General features: G+C 44.9%; 1 protein-coding gene across 1 annotated transcript; it reads right to left on the bottom strand.

Annotated features, from left to right (window-relative positions):
* Positions 1 to 966: 966 nt before the first annotated feature.
* On the bottom strand, positions 967 to 8,001 carry LOC119400206 (uncharacterized). Its single transcript, XM_037667208.1, has 3 exons — positions 7,763 to 8,001; positions 4,107 to 4,279; positions 967 to 3,016 (listed from the first exon to the last, which is right to left on the bottom strand). The coding sequence occupies exons 1-3, from the start codon at positions 7,805 to 7,807 to the stop codon at positions 2,620 to 2,622; spliced, it is 615 nt and encodes a 204-aa protein (XP_037523136.1). The 5' UTR covers positions 7,808 to 8,001; the 3' UTR covers positions 967 to 2,619.
* Between the last annotated feature and the right edge of the window lie 13,263 nt (positions 8,002 to 21,264).

Genomic DNA, 21,264 nt, shown 5'->3' with positions numbered 1-21,264 from the left:
TTGTCTGCAATGGAATACATAGCACAAAATGACACTCGAGCACAGTTGCCTGCCCGGCCCCCATTTCGGATCAAGGAGGTGCCCCCCCCCCAAACAAATTTCTGCCTACGACCCTGTAAAACTCCATGCCGGTATTTACACCCGTGCGAAGGCTTCTTGATGAAGTTCTTGTGATTAGATGGCAAGCCGCTAGCCCGTCGGCAATCTAAGCAGCGACTTCCATCAATTACAAAAAGACAAGCAAGAACCGCTGTCAACGATGTGTATATAGAGATTACCTGTTACGCAGCTTAAACAAGCCCCGGTAAGTTGCTTCGGAATAGAACTAATGTACTTTGACCAAGAGGGACAAACATTTTAAGATACTAAGAGACATTTCACACAAATTATGCAAAATTTGTCACCGTTAAAAATTTCAAGCAGGCATTTTTGTGCATATGCGTTTGTTACTACATCATATAAATCTATAATAACAAATTTGCGAATGTATTCAAGTATCTTAAGATACAATAGGTAAGTATCGTATCGGATACATTTATTGCGGTAGTACCTTGTATCTGTATCTCAAATAATTCTTGCCTGAGTATCTTGTATCGTATCGCGATACAATTTCAAAGTGTCTTTGCCCAGCTCTGGATGGAGATTAGCTTCTAGACCACGTCGTTGAGTCTGGTAGGATGGACATGTGCTCAATCGTCTCCTGACGAGCGCATAAGTTGCGTGCCGCACTGTTAACAATTCCTAGTGATCAGGGGCGTAGCCAAGGGGGAGGGGGATTCAACCCCCCCCCCCGAAAATTTTCAATTTTGCTTGCGTATACGTAAACGCACACATACAAACACACATACGAACATACATAAATTATGGTTGAACCCCCCCCCCCCCCCCGAAAAAATTTCTGGCTACGCCCCTGCCAATGATCACTTAGAAGTAATCCCAGGAGTAATGACGACACAAAGCAACAAATTGTAGATAAAATAGGTCAGTTTATTTACAGAAGAATAAACTTAGAATGAATGCGAACACGTGGATAAATTATTTTTCGATGATCGAAGTATGACGATCGATATCGACGTGCCGGCGCCTCTGGGTCTTGCTTTATACAAGGTGAGGGTTACAAACGTCAACATTGTGATGGCTCAGAAACCAGAAACTCCGGCTGTCGGTTGAAGTTGGAATGGGTTGAATGCAATGTGGATGGAAGAAGTGTTATGACTAAGATTGTGCTATATGACTAAAAACAACCCCGTGCCTTGCACGGAGTTACTGCAGTTAGCGCAGTCTTCAACATCCGCATTTACAGTCAATCATCTTGAAACCGCTGATGCTTGCTCAATATGCATTTGAAAAACCACTATACTTTCTGTTACCAATACTTGTGGCGTAATTGCTGTTCAGTCGGTCAGCGAGAGCTTTGGAAAATGCAAGTGCTGACACGAATGACTCGACATTTGGTTTTCTTTTCCTTTGTAAAGCGAAAACCGCCACGAAGCTAACATGCACGAAACGTCGACAGCACGCCCTTTTTTTAAACGCCTCACGTTTTCCTAATTATTCCTTGGAACATGGCAGCCTCATTGGATCTTTCTTTAGTATAGGTGTGTTGATAATACAGCTAAACTCCTCATTCTAGCAACATAGGTTGCACTTTCATTCGTACGTTGATGGCGCTGAAGAAGTCGCCAATGCAATTCACGTCATTCTTAGATGTCAACAAGCTCAAGCGCTTCGTCTGGTTTCGTACAAAACTGTTGTGGGAGCCATAGACGCGCGTCCGGTTGTCCATTAGGGGGTGTGCGTGTGTGTGTGTGTGGGGGGGGGGGGTCAAGTCGTCACCGAAGACACCCCCACCCCCAATTGCTCGAGTGCAAAAGAAGACGAGCTCCGTAGTGGACACAAAAATGAAAATGAAGTGATGACATGCTTCTACTGGTCCGCGGCTTTCCGGGGTCAGATCGTTGAATGCAACGTGAGAGGTCCTTGGCTGCCATTATCGTCAAAAAACACGCGAAGCCATAACTGTACGAATTAAAAAAATGACGTGAAAGGTCCAACAGAATATGTATGGGGCAAAATTGGCGCCCTCCTTCTCGGCCCCCCTCGTGCTCACGCTTATGCTGAGAACTAATATCATTGCGCCTCCAGAGCTCTCCTTGTCTAATACACAAAAGGCTGGAGGGACCATGAACCATGTTACTAGTTTTCGCGCCAGGAATAAAAACATCTACGTCAGCAAACGACCACATACAGAGCCACGCCTTCGTACAGAACGCAAATCGGACCAAAGTGATACACGGCAGTTGTGAAAGGACATCGTGGTTTCAAGGAAGCACTAGGGAAAGCACCGCAGCGACCAGACGACAATGGCGACATTCTTAAGAACAAGTCTGCAAAGAACTCTGAGGCTTTGTTACGACCTCTTCACCGACGACGGAGCTCCACTACATTGCCGTTTTGAAAAACAAACAGGGAGCGCGCGTCTCCCTCAGCTTTAGAGCCAATCGGAAGAGGCAACATGGCGGAATCCGCCGCCATTGAAAATTGCGTAAGCTACAAGGTCGATCAACGCAGACGGCTTAGAGCACGGTGTTAGAATAGTTTGGCTTAGAGAGAAGAGGCTTAAGCGTTCTTCGCGAGTGTTAGCCTCTCGTTCGTCAAGCGCTCGCTCTTGGGGTTGATGCGACGGTTGAGCTTGTTGGGTGGCCTCTTGGTGGTGGACTCTGCGGGTGGCCTCCTGGACTTCCTGGTCTGGGAGTCGCGGCCCCTCTTGGAAGGCTTACGGGTTGGTGGTGGTGCGATACCCTTCTTGTTGTCCACCTCGGGACAGTCGGGGCGGTTGCCACGGCGTCCGTGTACCTTAGGCTTCTTGGCTGGTGGAGTGTCCTCTGGGTCTGGTGGCGGGTTCTTGAACACGGGTGGCACTTCCTCGATGAACGGAGGCTGCAGCGGAGGCTGGTTCGGGGGCGGAAGCACTGGAACCACTCTTACAAGTACGACGGGAGGCTGCAGTTCTGGGCTGCATGGAACGTTCAAGATAATTTAATTGAATTGTCTTGATTTACAAGAATAGAAAATATTCTGGATGGGCTCCAAGGCTGAAAGCCGCAAAGATCAGCTTGAATAGGCCCAAAAGACAATTTACGTGGCAACACGTGACGGCATACAAAGGTTTAAAAACGTACGTAATCATTCAGGGTCATGCGTAATCGAGTAGCACTGCTCAATAACCAAGATTAAAGAACGGGTAACATTTTGTTTGATGGTGATGAGGTTGGGAAGATTAGACGCAACATATTCCGGTCTTCGATAGAAGCTACCATGCTGTGACGCGTAAGCCATCAACTCGATTGAGAAGTGAAAGCAGACAAAAATACAGATCACCCCTGGAGGGTAATTCTGCCCCGCATTACTTGGCCAAAAAAAGCGGAAATTCACCCGAAACTGCTTCCATAACTCAATAATCATTGGCATGGTAGCGTATATGGATTCTATCCATCTTCGTGTCAACCAGTTTGTATGTTACACGCGATCGGAAGGAATCTATAACCTTTAGTAGTTGAAAAAAAGGCCATTGTATGGCATCTCAGCAGTATTATAGTGAACGAAAGCGTTGTGTCACCTCCACATATCTCTGAAGACTGCCCGCATTTGTGGAACGAATTTAAACTCCGGACGCCCTTATCTGTTGGATTAGAAGAAAATCGCACCCTCTCCCGCTAAAGGGGACCATGAGGCGATGCGAAGCAGTGTTTCGGCATGTAGAGCCCACGTTTCAGAGGTGGAGTTGTGAGGGGGAAATGAGAGGGGGGAAGGGAAAGTGGAGGGGAGAGGAGGAGTGGAGAGGGGAAGGGGAGAGGTGATGTGCAGAGAGGGGGAGTGGAGAGGGTTTGCGCATGCGCAGTAAGGGTGGTCACGCCGCACACCACCACCACCACCGGATTGAACTCCGCTATAAGATGCTTCACATCTAAAAGTCTTATGTATGTCTTTGCTTCCGGAGCTCGCAGGTCGTCAGCTATATTTGGCTCTCTGGAACAGTGACAGGATATATAGATCCTCTTCTGAAGATTCCTAATCGAGTGGCTATACTGGTGGTAAAATCTCACCTGACGCCTCCGGGACCGTAGTGGTAAATGACGGGCGGCTGTCCTGGACCGCCCACGGGCACCAGAGGTTGCCCATTCGGCGAATGGTATACCACCTGCGTCTGGGGTACAACGCCGACAGGGTGCACGAGCACGAAGGCGGGACACAGACCCACGAGTGTGCTGACAAGCAGCTGCAAAGACAGGAAGAGAGCGAAACAGAGAGTTATATTCGATTCATTGGGTTTCTGGGTGTACTTAGATATTCGCCACTTACCAAGTCGGAATTGGCGTGCATGAGACGAACTACATAATAAGGTAGAGCACCAAGTCGGGCTAGTTAGTTGACGTTCACCGTAAGATTTTAACTGCGCTGACAAACTACGCATGTCGTCTTCGCTCTTCTTTGTCCGTATTAGCGCAGTTAAAAAGCCTTCACGATGATACTGCATAACATTCGCGCAAGTTTTCTTCATGTGACACTCTTTTTTCGTGTGGTCTACACGCATTGCTCCATGAGCCGTTTGTTATAGAGTATAGTGCGTACCGTCGCCTTTTTCGGCGTACGAGTAATGCCAAACTTTTTTGCGGAACCCAGATGATATAGCAGTTTGTATTTTTTTTCTCACGCGGCGATGCGTTTATTCTGGTATAAGTTCGGCCAACATCACTACTACCGTGAAATTAAACAATGTACAGTGTTTTACTGTCTATACATTCCAATTAGACTGTCCTCGTTACTTATAAACTTGATTTTTTTGTCTGCAACATTTCGAAAAACTGTCTAACTGGTTATGAGAAATAGTTGAACAGGGAATTTCAGCAGGAATTATGGGAAGAGGGAACATGGAATTATGCCTGAATGTAATCACGCGAACAGAGAGACTCACGACGCCTCCTATTACATCAACATCTATAGTCGTCTGTTTAGCCATAGTTGATGTTGTGAATTACGATAAATCTGTGGAGGTAAGTGTACGTATCGTTCGCTGGCATAAGAGTGAAGAAACACATAAGTTTACATTTGGCCATAATTATCTTTCATTGATCACAAGTGTCGTGGGACATCACTGGTTGAAAATATAAAAAAAAACTTTGTTGTAAACGTTATCTCGTCTTATTAATATTAGAAGTAGTAATAGTAGTAGTAGTATTGTTGCTGTCGTCCGTTGTACGAATCATCTTTAATCTCTGCATTCGACTACACGTTCGTGTTTACCCGCAGCATTTTTTGCGTAGCGCTTATACCTGAAGATAGAGTCGTCTCGATAAACGATAGACGCTGCGTAACACCCAAGGTATTGCCGATCGCGAACGGGATAACGAGAGCTGCGCAAAATATTTCCACGATCCGTGTGCCAAGTTGGGGCGCCGATAAAAGCATCGTCTTTCGTCTCTGCTTTGCATATCGCTATGACAGCGCGGCCTTCTGTTTGACTTGCGTAATATATATAGAACTTCGCAGTCGACTATGCGAAAGGTTATTTTTCCTCGAGATTATCTCCGAGGTAGATAGTATCGCCGCCTTTTTCCCTTTCCCTCTTACCTATTTTTGTGGCCATATCGAGCACATCGGGAAAGCAGCAAGGTATAGGTTTAGTCTTCTCCGCTGCTTTATAAGGACACGATGCCTGCAGACGCGTTGCCGTAATATACGCGTACGCTTGACCTCCGACGTCTGAGATATGCGCGAGAGGTGATCACTTCACCCACCCCGGTGAGGTCACAGATTGTCGTGATAACCCGGCCGTCCCATCAGGCATCGGGTCCCAGTAGATCTCTATTTAAACGTTCGGTAGGCTATTCCAATGAGTCCGTATGATTTCCGTATGAACTCTACGGAGTGCATGCGGACTCCACATAAAGGCCATAAAATTTCCATGACAAGCGTACGGAAAAGGTGCGTAATTATTGACATGGATACGAAACATTTCAATAGCGATCACCAAACAAGCCTATACCTTTCAACTCATGGCGCTCGATATCCCTAATATATGGCTCACGAAGAACTGCAAGAAGGCTTTTAATCTTAGTTGTACGATAACGGTAAATTATATGCGGTCAGTGTTATCGAACGACTTGGTTATGTCACGTTTCGGCACGTACACATGAGGCTACTGTTTCCCAATAACCTGTCTGAAGATGACAGACTCTTGCCAAAACTTTGGCTCAAGCCACATGTCCTGTTCGACGATTTCTTATCACTGTTTTCTTCTTGGCTTCGAGTAGCTTTCATATCTCTAATAGTAATAAGAAGAACTGTCGGGTGTTTACGTCCTAAAACCACGATATGATTATGACAGACGCCGTGGTGGAGGGCTCCAGAAATTTCGACCACCTGGGGTTCCTATGCACTTAAGTCAGCCCACGGGCTAGCTTTTGTATCTCATCATAAGGTAGTCGTGTTAAGTGTCCAGTAGGCGAAAATAAATTGCCGCATTCAAATTAATGCCTCTCCACTATCTCGTATCTGTAACGAAATCCAAGGCTGGGAGCTGTGTGTCTAAGCGCACCTACGTCATCAGTTCATTTCAGATCACTTATATTCCCGTTCGCCAGCCAGGGAGAGCAGTAAAAATTTCTCTTTCGTTCTCTCCTTTCTGTCTTTTCTCTTTTTTTCTGTTTGAGCTAGGTGCAAAGCAGTTTAATGCACCTGACGACTGCTGTTCGGCATTTCAAATCATTTTCCTCGTTTCATTGCCAAAGCTGGGAAAGTCCCACTTATGCGGCAGGAATGTCAACGAGCGTACAGTGAATGATTGGCGGTCAACCTTGCACGTATCAGCTGAAGGCGCATCTGCTATTACAATGCTAACCAGGTATTTTCTATCACATCGACTAATGCTCCAATCACTCTTGTAATATTTTCAATAAGTGCGAGTATAATATAAAAGAGGTATTATTGCAGAAGCTAGGAAAATCAGGGGTGTGAAAATATTAGAAAATTTCGAATAACGAATCGAATAGCCTTCTATTCGATTCGGCGTTCGAATCCAATAGAGCATATTCGAAATACCGAATGTTTTTCGAACTTTTTTCGAATAATCAGCAAGAACGAAAAGTGCGCGAAGGCGCGACACGTCGGAACAGCGAGGAGCAGCTTTTTTTGTTTTCATCATCGAATTACCCAGACGCATGCAGCCCACGTACTTACGGGCATATCGACGCTATATTGATCACATGATGAAGGCGTCTTCGCTTAAAACTCCAGTGTCACCAAAGCGACAGTGTCATCAATCCACTATATATATATAGATATATATATATATATATATATATATATATATATATATATATATATATATATATATATATATATATATATATATATATATATATCAGTTTTATTTAAAAGCTATTGACAAAGTACCGCCTTGAATACTCTAGTTACTGCTGTATTTGAACATGACACGCCTTCTCCAAGTCTAAATCTGCATATACGGGTTAACGAGTGCGAAACTCCCACGCATATACCTTCTAAAGCTAAAATCTCATAGAAGTATCCTACGATGTACTGTATTAGAGGTCCCGTGCCTCACGCATAGGCATACCACGCCTCGGAGCTAGATCTATACAAGAATCCTATATAGCACTGTATTGAATACCCCGGGCTTATGTGCAGATGTCCCCATCCCATAGCACACGATGCGGTACTGTACTCCTGGAACAACACTTACCATCATGGAAGCCGCCGTGGACGCTGTTTTCCAACAGGGTATCATTGTCGAATAATATAAATAGTCCAAGCGAGTACGACGCACACACACGAGAGTGAAGAACTTTTCTTCAGGAGAGCGAACGTCTTGGTCCGTTCCAGCTGAGGAGCTGTGCAAATGTGCCTGTCCTCCTCAGCCGCCGCCGTGCCTTTTATTGTGAAGGTCTCCGGGCGCCGCGTTGGGCTTCACCGAAGCACGCGGCTGCCCCGTAACGCAGCTCGGTCCTAGACGGACGTCATCGCCGTAACGCTCTCTCCACACACTCCGTCGCCCTCCTCCCCTGCTCCTACATCTCGGATGCTTTCCCCGCGTGGCGCCGCCGTCTTCGTGGGCAAGAAGGGAGCAAAATCTCTCCCCTTGCGCTACGCTCCCAAAAGGTAGTTCCTCCGTAATCACACCCTCTCTTGCCCGGCGTACACCCTTCACTCGCTCCCGCTGTAGGAGAGTGTGCGAACACCCTTTCTGGACGCTTCAACCCGCTCCGCGCTTGCCACCGAGTCACACTGCGGCGTGCGCTAGCGTCTTCGCTTGTTTCTTATGTTCCCGCGCCTTAGCGCTTGCCTCCACCGGAAAATACAGAGACACTCGCGGTGTCGGTCCCCCCCCCCCCCCGCCTTCGCCACCGCCCTTCGAACTCCGCGGCGACAACGAGTCGCGTGCGATCGTTGTGCGCGCCAGCAAGGGGCAACTCGATAGATTGGTCGTAAAGTACGCGCAGATCATGGAATGACGTTTATGGATGAGGTTTTCCGGTCGATATGATTAGGCGGTACTCCAACGTGTCACATTAGAACGCGAAGTATGTGCCGGATTCACTCTGTCGGTTCGGTAACAAGTGTTTTGTCCGATTCCTTCGTTAAACGAACGAAATGGGAATTTTTTTTCGACGTGCTGGTTTCTTTGTCAGACACAACCCAATGAACCCAACGGACAGTTAAGCCAAGGAAAGCGTAACGGATATTAGTGGTAGTTTTTAATTGTAGTGCAGTAATTATTGCATAGCTTTAATTCTTTTCCATGTGTGATTACTATACTAAAGTTAAAAACCACAAATTATGACCGCTGGTCTTTCCTTCGCTTAACTGCGTGATGAATTCATTAGGTTCTTCCTCAGATGAGTGCTTTTGCTCCCAGTTTTATAGACTAGAAAAAAAGTCTCTTTCGTTTTCCATGCCCTATGATGAATCTTCCTTTCTCTTCGGGGCGTGCATCACAATTTCAAATTCACCATGCAGTTCCCTGATAAGATACCGTAATAACGTATACCATAAGCTCGTGGAAGAGGCTGTCGGGAAATTGAGGCCCCGGTGAATCCCCAGGTCTTGCCACATGATAATGAATGACTGTGCCTACTATAGTATGCGCATCGTAGCGTAAATACTTTTCTATATTTGAGCGTTCTGGCAATAAGTGCGCTGGTCTTTATGCCAGATATAACTTTCTTTTTTCTTCGTCTTCGTCGCGTAAGCCACAATTGTAAGAGGTACTGAGAGCCACAGGTGGTGTTCAGTGCCAGCTCTTTCACGTGAAACGGGACATTCAGCCTCTGCACAAAAGCGATGCGTTAAGCACGGGGACTTATTTGTACAAAGTTAGCTGTATACGTGGGTGTACCGGAAGGAAAGTCCGGATGATTTGATCATGCGGGGGAATTCTGAAGTTCTAGCTAGAATTTAAAGACTCTTCTAAACTTCCAGAACAGGAAATCTTGTCTTGTCTTGTCTTGTCGCCTAGATCTTGGCTCTTGACCTAGCCGTTCTTCTTTATCGGCTGCCGTGAAATTGGAACGACCAAAGTCTGACAAGCCGTATACAAACAGTTGGCTTGAAAGACATCATACAAGTAACGGAAACGACGGGGGATCGTTTCAGAAGGACACCTCGTTAGTTTGGCACTGTGAAAGAGATGCATAACTCTCACCGAATAAAATGGCCGCACAGGAACAAATGCTCCCTTCTTTGTGTTAACTCATGTGTTAGATGCACGCATAATCATGAAAGTCCATTAACATCTATCTGTATATCAATCTTCAATCGAGAATAATCGAGAATGTACAGAATACAGTGCCATATAAAGTGATTCCGCTTTTCGTTCACCGTGTTCACAGTAGTGTATCTGACAATGAGATTAACTGTCGATTCGTGAACCCCATTTAAACGTTACTTACCAAACGGCTCCTCAATACCACTCAAGTCAGCCGATTTGAGTGTTACCAGTCACCACAGGTTTTCCTGCAGCCCCGTTTTGATGCTGAATCTCAAACATAATTAACGAGGATGTTTACGAACGTGTGGGCTAATACGAGTATGTATAACTATATGTATTGTTATAGTATAACGTATGAATGAACGTAACAGTCATGACATACTGTCATATAGTATAGTGCGTTGTATTTCGACATTTGTAACAGTAGCGTACGTCTACGCTCTTCTGTTTCCACGCCGCTTGATGGTGACTAAGCCCCGTCCATTGCCGCAGTCCGCCGCTCGCGACGGCTTTCAAGGTAAAAACAACGACACACTCGGCGACATAAGAACCCGCTTGTTGGAGAGGTTAATGGACACCGCGCAGTGAACAACTGTAACAAGGTAGAGTGGCGTAATATATGTGTTGTCTCGAGGCGAGAAAAAAGAAAGAAAGTGTTTAAGCGTGAGCACACGCCTGCTAAATGCGCGTAATGGATGTGTCCATCACTGATGAAGACACCCAGCGATAGCCCGCTAATGTGACCACCTACTTGTCGTTATAAGAGATGAACGAAAAGAATCTGCCTTTTTTCATTTTGTACGATCGTGGCATTGTGTAACTTCGTCTTTCCTTTTATTTCCAATGCTTGCCCTTGGGCACAGTGGAACACCGTGTCATAGGTACATGTACAAATTTGCTTTGTGTAGAAATTCTAAAAGTGAGCGGTCGAAAAGGTTCATGGATCCAACGAGCGATCAAGGCCGTGTGGTTTGGCCGGGCCTGATGCCCGTTGCGCGGAGGTGGCGAAGACAGGTTACATGCATACTTGGGCAAGTTAACGTTATGTACCTCTTGTGGCTCCTGAGAGAAGTTTGAACACCATATTTTAGAGTGTCCCGCATTCGTTATGCCGCGGCCACTGCTCATCAAGGAACATGGACTCATTGGACTTAAGTGCACGACGCTTGATGATTGTCTGTTTCCGGAGGATTCGCTCCTTGGCGTCACCAGGCCCATTGAGCCCTGGTAATATTCATAAACGAAACCGATTTGGCCTCACGTTTACAAACACTTTTCCATGTTACTGCTTATTTCGTTCCCTTTTTGTAGTATTTGTTTTAATTTGCTCTTTTCCCTTTCTTTCCTCTTGTCTCTCTTTCCTCTATGTTTCCCCCTTCCCGAGGGAGCAGCCAGGCGTTGTGCCCCCTTAGGTGGCAGTGGTCAGCCTGTTCCTTCACTATTTATTCTGTGTCCTTGTGTGTTCTGTGTATACAAACCAAATAATTACAATAACAAGTCCACAGCAAGTGTATCGCTTTGACGCTGCGGATTATGGCGTCACAAAATAAAAAAAGGAACTTCCATCTAGGCTTGTCGTAGTCGCTCAGCAGGAGTTGTGTCATGCGCACGGCCTTCGTCATGTGAGAAAGAACTTGTTGAGGGCATGTCTACCACATATTGCACAATCTCGCCGGTGGCTTTCTGAAATCCTCATGAAATATGATCCGATGAGGAAAGTTCTGTCTGACCGTTTATACAAACGACGGTAAAATGAGTGTCATACAGAATTTTGGACGCAATTGATGAGTTAGTATCTCAAGGACTGTATGCCGGAAGGGCCACATAATAAACAACATTTTAGCTCGTTTTTTTCTTCCTTTTGAAACGGAAAAAAGAACGTTTGTATTAGGAAGAAGATAGGCGTTGGGTTGTCTTCGTATTAAGTCTCAATTTTTTCGCTGCTTCCTTCGTGACAAAATACTTATTTGTACAGCACACTATTCTTCTGTAGTCTTAGCTTGCTTCTAATCGTTTAACCAGGTCGCAAGGTATCATGATATAGTACGCGTCTTCTCCTATACAATGGTTGGTGTGAAGAGATTGAGCGCGAAACTACGTCGGGCTACGCCATGTTGACGCGTTTTGTTTGTTAAATAAATGAGGTGGGAAAGAGTAGAAAATATATTTCGTATGATATGATCCAGCAAAGAAATATTTCTTTGCTGGATCATCAAGTCATATGAGTTGGTATGACAATGTGCATTTCTGTTTTCAACCTGTTTCTCTTCTTCATTGTTCATCTTCTCTTACTGGCGGTTGAGTTACGAACATTCTGCTTCAGAGGTTAACCTTTTTTTCGCTTTTTGCGTAAGACACATGCCAACACAAGAAGTTTCTGCCGATAACATGCGCTCACCACGGTGGACGGGCTTGGCGAGGCAGCAGGGGTAAATAGTGACGTGGAGCTAGGCTTATTAGAAACACGAATGCCTATGGTGACTGCCGATCAGTAAGTACTATAAGACGTGAACGTATGGTGGCGGACGAGCTTCGACAACAGGCTGTCCGAATAGCGAAATGTTCGAATGGAATCAAAGAATAACTCTAAAGATAGATGCTCCCGATATATCATCAGGTACGGGGTTATTTGCTACTTCCAAAGGCAGAATAGGATACGGGGACAAGAAATGGGACAAGAAAATATGTCCCCTATTACGAGCTATGCACTTCTATATCAAAGCATACGTCCGTACTTCTGACTTGTTGGTCTAATACTGTGCTTGTACTTTTGTAAAAGAAAAGTATTCATGTTTGATCTCTATTGATGTAATGCCGCGCTGTGGCCTTTAATGAAAAATTGATGATGAAGAAGCAGGCTGTCGCTGCATTATCAAACAAGAAAGGCTGTTACCTTTTCCATAAGGCTTGGCCCTTTGAAGCACACAGCAAGACCATCCACGCTGGCTATCTTTCCTGGGAGCTGTGGCTCGCTAAACAATATCGGCATTCACATTTTAGCATGCCATATAGAATAAAGAAGCACCGAATCGGATACTTCGAAAAGATAATGACATTAGCCCTGTATTTTAAATGCAGAAAACACGTATACATTTATGACGCTGCAGTGGTGAACTTTCTTTCACTCAAACCAAATGTGCCAGCGGAGATAGCGTCTGGAAGCCAGTAGCTCCGTTTCCAGTGTCCGTTACAACCATTAAACACTCACCCTCTTACTCCGTTACGAGAACGAAATTGTCGAAAACGAGCCGTGAAACCCCGCCCTTGAGTTAAAACGAGCGTTGCGCGACGAGGACTTGCCTATCAGTTTCAAGGTCTCTCTTCCGCCTTTTACCTACAACTCGCTGGTGTCGAGCCCGGTAATTACGCATCGGCGCACAATGCGTTCTACGAGGAAAGCAAAATAAAAACCCGCTAAAGCTTTTTTTTTTCATCGGCTATAGCTCGCGCAGTCTTGGCTCGATGCCACGTATGTGTGTATCGAGAAAGTGCATGCATATACCGCTCTGGGATTCGAGAAATGAAAGCAAATAATATGGTGGTGCATCTTGCCCCGGAGCACTCCTTCGTCGCTGAATTGGCTCCGTCGTGTAGGTAAAAGTGTGCAGTATGGCGGACACTATAGAGTCGCTTCAAGGTGCATGAGATCAGGAGTGCCGGTGCACTCCGCGTTCCTCCGCGGTGCAGTTCTATGTATACGTCCACACCACATCTGCTGCTCACAACAATAAACATACGATATTCCGTAAAGAATGAGTAAGTGTGACCTGACACCATAGAATATTTGAATACGCTGCATAGTTCGTACAGAAGACCGATGCACGCAGCGTTCCTACGCGGCGATGTATACATCCGCGGTCATGTCGTCTGCTGCCGATAATGGTTGCTAGACGGCAGACAGAACACTTGGAAGACTTGGACATGAGCTTACAGTGTTCGATAACTTCATTTATATTGTGTTTGGCAGCTGAGACCAGAGACCAGGAGTAACACGAAATGTTTTCAAAGCTTGGCAAGTTTTCTTTTTTTTTCATTCTTACATTAATCATTCGTGAATCTCAGTCGGTGTCTTGGAGCATTCCTGGTGACTATATACGATAACGCTGCACGCTTTTAAGGCTAACGCAGCTGTTTCCTTCGTGTGTTCCGTCGAAGTTGCGACGCGTCTTCGAAGTTGTTTGATCAGGCGTGTCTCGAATGTGCGCGCGCGATAGTTAATAAAAACAAATGAAGAAAGTGTAAGACGCGCTTGGAGAAAAACCAAACGAAAGGGTGAACCCAGTGACGCCATTAGAATGAGAAAAAAAATGTGGGCTGGTTTCGTTGAGTCATCTCCCACGGAAAGATTTTGGCTGGTCTAGCTCGTACGCTGGTGTAAGTAAAGAAGGCAAATTTTGTCGTAGTTCTGAGAGCGCGAGTGGAGTGAGTCGGCGGGACAACTTTTCTCTAAGGCAACCCGTAAACGTGAACGACCGGGGAACCACACACGCACACCCCGACTTGTGCGTTCGACGTTGTCGAGCGCTATCGTTTATCGACGAGAATTTGTTCGAGTAACTTTGCGAGCTCGGAATATTCTTCTGTCCACTCTCGCGCAGCTTAAAGTATCTTTTGCGATACCACTCTGAATGCATGAGTAAGTTCGTCTGCATAACAGCACACACGTAGCAAGAAACCAAGAAGGCACAGGAAAGAGTGTTGACTTCCACTAACAGTTTATTTTTGGGTCAGCTTGCATATTTATGGACAACAATCACTATTAGACGAGACATCCCTCCGCCTTCACCCCACCCCCCCCCCCAAAAAAAAGATCACAAATACATGAAGAAAAAAATCCTTTCCACAAACACGTGCTCCACTGCATAATCAATTCCAGAACATAACATTAACCTCCTACGTAATGCTAAAAATTATACATTTCAATGGCTACCAAGTCACTGTGGGATTATCGGCAATGAACGGGCCGATCAAGCTGCCCGTTCAGCCCATACAGAGGACCGCGACCTGTCTATACCTCTTTCCAGGACAGACGCTGCTCGGAAGCTCCGCATGCTCGCTCGCCAATGCACCATGTCAAATTGGAATGCGCCACATTTCATGCATGCACGACTACACTCCTTTGATCCCACGTTAAGCCTTCGACTGCCATCAAGACTTCGCCGAGGTGACGCTACCGTTCTCTGTAGATTATGGCTGGGCGTCGCGTTTACCCATGCGTATGCATTCCGCATAGGGATGGCCGACACCACCGCCTGTGAACACTGCGGCGACGAAGAAATGATTCGGCATGTTCTGTGTAACTGTCCGAAGTATAGAACACAGAGAAAATCTCTTTGCCATGCTCTCAACAAGATAGACGATCAGCCTCTATCAGAAGAAAGACTTTTACGCCATCGTTCGGACATAACGTCGCAGAAGAAGGCTTTACAAGCACTACTCGCCTTCCTGCGATCCACTGGCCTGTCAGAGCGCCTCTGAGCTGAACGCTCTTGTGTGTGTGTGGTTGTGATTGTTATTTTTTCTTATTATTTATTTTCTCTCTCTCGCTTTCAACCCCCTATTCCCCAACCCCAGTGCAGGGTAGCATACCAGATGCAAACTTCTGGTTAACCTCCCTGCCTTCCTCTACTCTTTCTCTCTTCTTCTATACTATAATGTAATTGCTGGGGTATTACGTCCCAATATCACGAAATATATGAGGGACGCCGTAGTGGAGGGCTCCGGAAATTTTGACTGCCTGGGCTTTTTTAACGTGCACCTAAATCTAAGCCCACGGGCCTTTAGCATTTCGCCTCCATCGAAATGCGGTCGCCGCGGCCGGGATTCAATCCCACGACCTTCGGGTCAGCAGCGAGCGCCATATTCACTGGACCACCACTGCGGGTAATGCAAAAAATTCGTGCTCTTTTTTCGTTGTTGTTATTGTTAACAGGATCAAAGGAGTGCTAACGCACGATGTGCCGTGCTTGTCAATTTCGTGAGCTTCAATTATTTCCCGCGCTGTTCTACCCGGCACCTTCGCACCTCCGAATCCATGTGTCTCAGTCCTGTGTCTCCTTGGTTTCTTGTTATGTTTGTTCTGTTATGCCCAAGAACTATGCATCACCAACTGGCCTGCCAGCAAATTTCCTTGAGTAAGAGTTTTGTAGGTGTTCTCCTCAGAGGAAAGCGTTGCACATGACTCTATGAGCCTTGGCTCCCAATAACATGGTTCCAGAAAGGCAGCAATACTGTCAAAAGTTCGTCTTCGCCCTGACGTCCCGGAAATGAACGAATAGGATTCGGTTTTCGCGCCTGCGAAAGTAAACTCTGCGCTGGACGGTGTTCTATCTGTCACGGTATTCTTAGATTCTCACAACCCAATCAACAGAAGGGAAAAAAAGGAAATCTTGCGACTAGTGCCTACGGGGTAACCGTTTGTCCTCTATTTCATCACACTGTCAAGAGTTCCCATGCGTGACGTGACGTACTCTATTTGGTCGTTGAACGTACTCCACTGCAGTGTGAGAAAGCCCTTAAAAAAGTAGTCAAAATATGTCAAGCGATTGCTTCAACAAAAGAAGTTATCGCTTCTTCTATAACCTTTTTTTTCCATTTTTTTTCGGTGAAGTTAATAGTTTCAGGGGCACTCTGCGCAGACAGTGTGCTCCTATATTGTTCATTTCTGGTTCTGTTTTGTGCTTAGCACGGATCGAATTCCCTTTACGCTTGAATTCACAGGTTCAATGCAGGCGTAAAATGAAATAAACTCGTTCAGGACAGGGCGAATTGGAGATCTTTAAGACAGGCCCTCGTTTTGCAGTGTACATAAATGTAGGCTGATGATGATTACGGTGATGACGGGTGCAGTTGACAGCGTGCATGTATTCGTGGCACTAATCTTGCCTTAAATTTTTGTCACTTTTCAAGAAACATCCACGAAAGCTGCGAGGTTGAGCATTGTCGTTCTTCGCCACACGGTCTGAAGATTATTACGTTGCGTGTCTTCTGTTTACCACCAATAATCGTCCGGGCAGAAGATTAATCATGTCGAAGACAAGTCCTATATAGTCGAAACGTTGCGGTCCTGCGCCACACCCTGTTCAGAAATATTCTTCTCTTGAAGCTTCCATTTTCTGCTTAATTTCTGTTTCGTTTTCTTACAAACCTGCAGGTTCACGATATTTCGCGAGAAATAATCGAGGTGACGTCGGCCACTGGCCTTCCACTGTCGCCTCTTTTTCTCACGTCCCGAAGAACGCGAGACGATGAGACCATTTTTTTTGCTTTTTCGTAATTGCAGTCTAGACCAATCTAGCTTCACTTTAATAATCTTTCTATTGTCTTTTTAAAGTTATCTTAAAAAGAAAGGTTTCCGTTGACCTTGCCTTCATACGTGCATCCATTGTACTCCGGTTCGCCGCTTTATCTCTAAATCTATACTCGTTAACATCAAGCGATGCACCAGCGCTAAGGACACCTGGTGTACTGAAAAACAGAGCGTCAACAACTTATTTCTATAAACATGTTTCTCGAGCCTTTAAAGCGACAGACACCTCATGCAAGGCAGGCCTTTACTGGAAAGAGCTGTCCGCGGTAACACACCTGTTGTTCTATTCTTGCTACCTGTCTCTCTCGTTGAAAGAAAACATTTGTCTCTTTGATTTGAAAACACGTAACCGTCTTCTGTGCGAAGGGAAAACCCCGCGCCTTACAAACTCACTCGCGCCGGCGCTTGTCATTGCTCAGCGGATGCGGCGACCGCGCCCTCTGTGAACAACGCGTTAAGGGGCGCGGCATTGTTTAACCTTGAGAAGTCTAGCTGAGTAATTGTGGACTAGGCTAGTTAATCCAGCTTATTAGTTTGTTATTTCCTATCATGTATGCCGCACACACCATACCAGTGAAAATGTAAGTGACCCCAAGAGAAAAGGATGGTCATCCAATTAGAACGCCTATCAGCGGTCACAGCACTGGTGTTCGGGAAAAGTTGGGCTGTGTAGAGATGTACTAAGTTGGTAGCATAGGTATCTTGCGCACTGGAAGGGCAGAGAATGGAAGGGCACATCGGATGGGCACAATGGTTAGAGAGCTTGGTTTCTGTGTGCTGGAAGAAAGGTTGTAAGCGTAATGAAAATATAAGAAAAAGGAGGCGCTACAAAAAAAGAGAGAGAGAGAAGCAAAAATATTAAAAGGAAAGGAGTGTTCGATACCGCTTAATTTCTGTCTCTTAAGAACAGTTGTGCGTAAGCGCAACAACGTTTTCAACACTTTCTGTGCTAAGAAACGTCTCGGCAAGTGCTCCAGGAGCCTTTCCTCCGACTTCATAAGATCCATACTCTATAGATCGCGATGAAAACGTGGATTGGAAATGAAAGTAGAAAGACGCGAGCCGCCCCTTCTCGCTCTTGTGTTTTTTAATAAATCAATGAAGTATGTATCGGCGCCAATTTCAGTAGCAGCTTTAAGTCATATTGTTGAATCCGTTCATATGTATACAAGCCTATACGCATTTATAGTTTACAATAGTACAACGCTTACGTCTATTGTGAAACTCGACCAAGCCGTTGTAGAAGCCTCTCTGCTAAAGGTGTGGTCTGTGATTGCACTGTGGTTGCAGAAGAGCCGAGTGGTGTTGCGTCCACGTAGCCGAACTTCCCCGCTGATAACCCTGAAGTATACGTTAGCGAGGTTGTGTTCTTTCGCTATGCGTGAGGGAAAGACGTCGAGAAGGCTCTATAGCAAAAAGCAAGGGATTTCGTGAGGTGTAATTAGCCACATACTTTCTTACCTACACGGGGAAAACGGATTGAGGGCAGAAAGGATCTAGGCGGGAAAAGATAACGCCAAAATGAGGAAGAAAATGAAACTGAGAAATCAATGATATGCCGTCGCGTCCTAAATCTAAACTTTTAAGTGAAACTGCTATGTGGGCTATTTGGTGCGAATACATGGCTTGTGCGCGCTGCCAGGAACTGGACGAATTAATTGACACAGAAAAAGACACACAAAGGGTGAAGCGATGAAAACGCTAAACTTTTACTTGCACAGAGCAGGTATGCCTCTTCCCCTCCGCGTTCATTTTGTAGTGATGACGAATCAATCGAACACTATTTTTTGTCATGCAGTCGCTTCTGTTTGCTCAGGAAAAAAGACTAATTCAATCGAAATCAATTGGCACTACTTCAGACATTCTGTCCTTGGAAGCCTCTTCATTAGGCCATTGTCACAGGAATGTCTGCTCCGCAGTTGAAGAATATTTAATAGAATCAAGGCGGTTTTGACTCGAAATTCGTAAATTACCATTATATGAATTAATATTCGTTATGCTGAAATTTCTCAATAGCCATATATTTCATATGTGTCCATATATTTTTTTTAATTTATCCGTTCCTTGGCCAATCCCCCAGGTTGGTTGTAAGCCAGTCATGTGGGTCATGATCTTCATCATTATAATTATCATCATCGTCGTCATCATGAAGAATGCTACCGTTTTCAACTGCCTTTCTGGCCTTGAAATGAAATAGCATATCAGAGCCGGAAGTTAATTATACTGACTTTGAGATCTAGGCAAAATTGAACTTGGAGCACTGCGGGAGGACACAAATTGGGCCTCTCTTACGTGGATTTCATGTGGAGTTTCGAATGACAAAAAGACTGCGTCTACGAGGGATGAACTTGCTGTGCAACAGCATTCACCACCGCTGCTTTAGTTCAAGTGTCAAGCTGTCCGACTTGATGAATATTCTTAAACACGGGGTGTCACTTGACACAACGTTTAGAGAAGTGGTCTGTCTTCTTCAAGGCAGCGAACTATCTGACTTGTGCGTCGTAAATTAGGACGAACCAGCTGTTGTTGTTGTTGTTGTTGTTGTTTTCCTCTTAGCATGGCTCATACCCAATGCAGGAGATTGGCCAAGTAGTAGGTGAATTTTCCCAATATTTTCCGTGGTTTATTATTAATAGAAGCTATAGTTATTTAATATATAGATTTAAAGTCCGAATTCTTGGTAATGAAATATTTAAAGCAAGCAGTATTTAGCTAGATATTCTTTTAGTCTCGCTGACGAATTCCTCTATGGCGAAGGATACATCTCTGTGGCTGTATCCCAGAGTAGTGACCCAAATGAAAGGGTAAAAGGATAAATGTCGTGAACCGGTGACAGGATAGAAAGAAATGACCAATCGTTTCCTCCTGATTACGGAAGAGGCAGAGAAGGGAAGTTGAAACCTGCTCTATGCAAGTAAAAATTGAGGGAAGTAACGCGGCAACGAAATTTCGTTATGGACACCTCCATCATTCTTGACTTGGATAAATCGCTGCGCCAATGTATTAAGAGGTGCTTGTACTCCGGAGAATCAGTCATTACTGGGTCTGATAAACATTTTCTTAAATGTTAGTGCGCGATATCTCGCCATCGTGATGTGCGCTGTTAGCAGGGAAACACGAATTATCGGTGCCAAAAGCGACGCCTTTGATAGAGAATCAGCCATTTCATTTAACAACAAACCTTTGTGGCCAGGTACCCAGATCAAATTAATACATTGAAGAGAAGCGGGAACTAGTACTTTTCGAAAGCACTTCGATTCAGCGACAGCACTTTGTTGTCATCTTCGCGGAAACAGTGAAACAAAAAAAGACCAGTACTCTACAGGCTTTTTTTTTATTCGGGAAATTGCCAGCATTTCCTTACGTGTCATTTGTATGCTCGCTGCGGCGAAGATTTCTTTATCGTACCAAACGCGGAAAGAAACACAAAGTTCTTTTCCTTTGTCTTTTTGCAAGAGCAGCCCTGACCTTGCGAATGAGCTGCTACAAAACCGCTGTATCGCTTCGAGTATTGAAATCACCTGCTTAATATGCTTATTAGATTCATCTCGGCTTCTTCTTTTTCCCGCAATATTTGAACTTCATATTCCAATATCCCAACACGCGTTTTCCGTGACTAAGCCTGGTTGTTTTGCCAACCCAACTCATCTTCCATGTATCATGCACGATTTAGTGCCTTGCTTGAGCGCAGCTGTTATTATAACTCTACTACGTTTTCATTTTCCTTGTTGTATGACCAACTCCTGTCTAAGGCTTCATGTGAAATGTCGGCAATAATCTTGAAATAAATTTGTTTTTGTGCCTGCGCATCTATCTATCTATCTATCTATCTATCTATCTATCTATCTATCTATCTATCTATCTATCTATCTATCTATCTATCTATCTATCTATCTATCTATCTATCTATCTATCTATCTATCTATCTATCTATCTATCTATCTATCTATCTATCTATCTATCTATCTATCTATCTATCTATGTTCTATTATGTATGTATGTATGTATGTATGTATGTATGTATGTATGTATGTATGTATGTATGTATGTATGTATGTATGTATGTATGTATGTATGTATGTATTATTATTATTTGATTTGTATACATACAAGCACAAGGACACACAGAAAAGAGGGAGAGAGCAAGCTGGCAACTGCCACCAAGAGG

The sequence above is a fragment of the Rhipicephalus sanguineus genome, chromosome 7 (assembly GCF_013339695.2).
Source record: "Rhipicephalus sanguineus isolate Rsan-2018 chromosome 7, BIME_Rsan_1.4, whole genome shotgun sequence".
Taxonomy (NCBI): domain Eukaryota; kingdom Metazoa; phylum Arthropoda; class Arachnida; order Ixodida; family Ixodidae; genus Rhipicephalus; species Rhipicephalus sanguineus.
The sequence above is the reverse complement of the archived record's forward strand: the minus strand, read 5'-3'. Positions and strand labels throughout refer to the sequence as shown.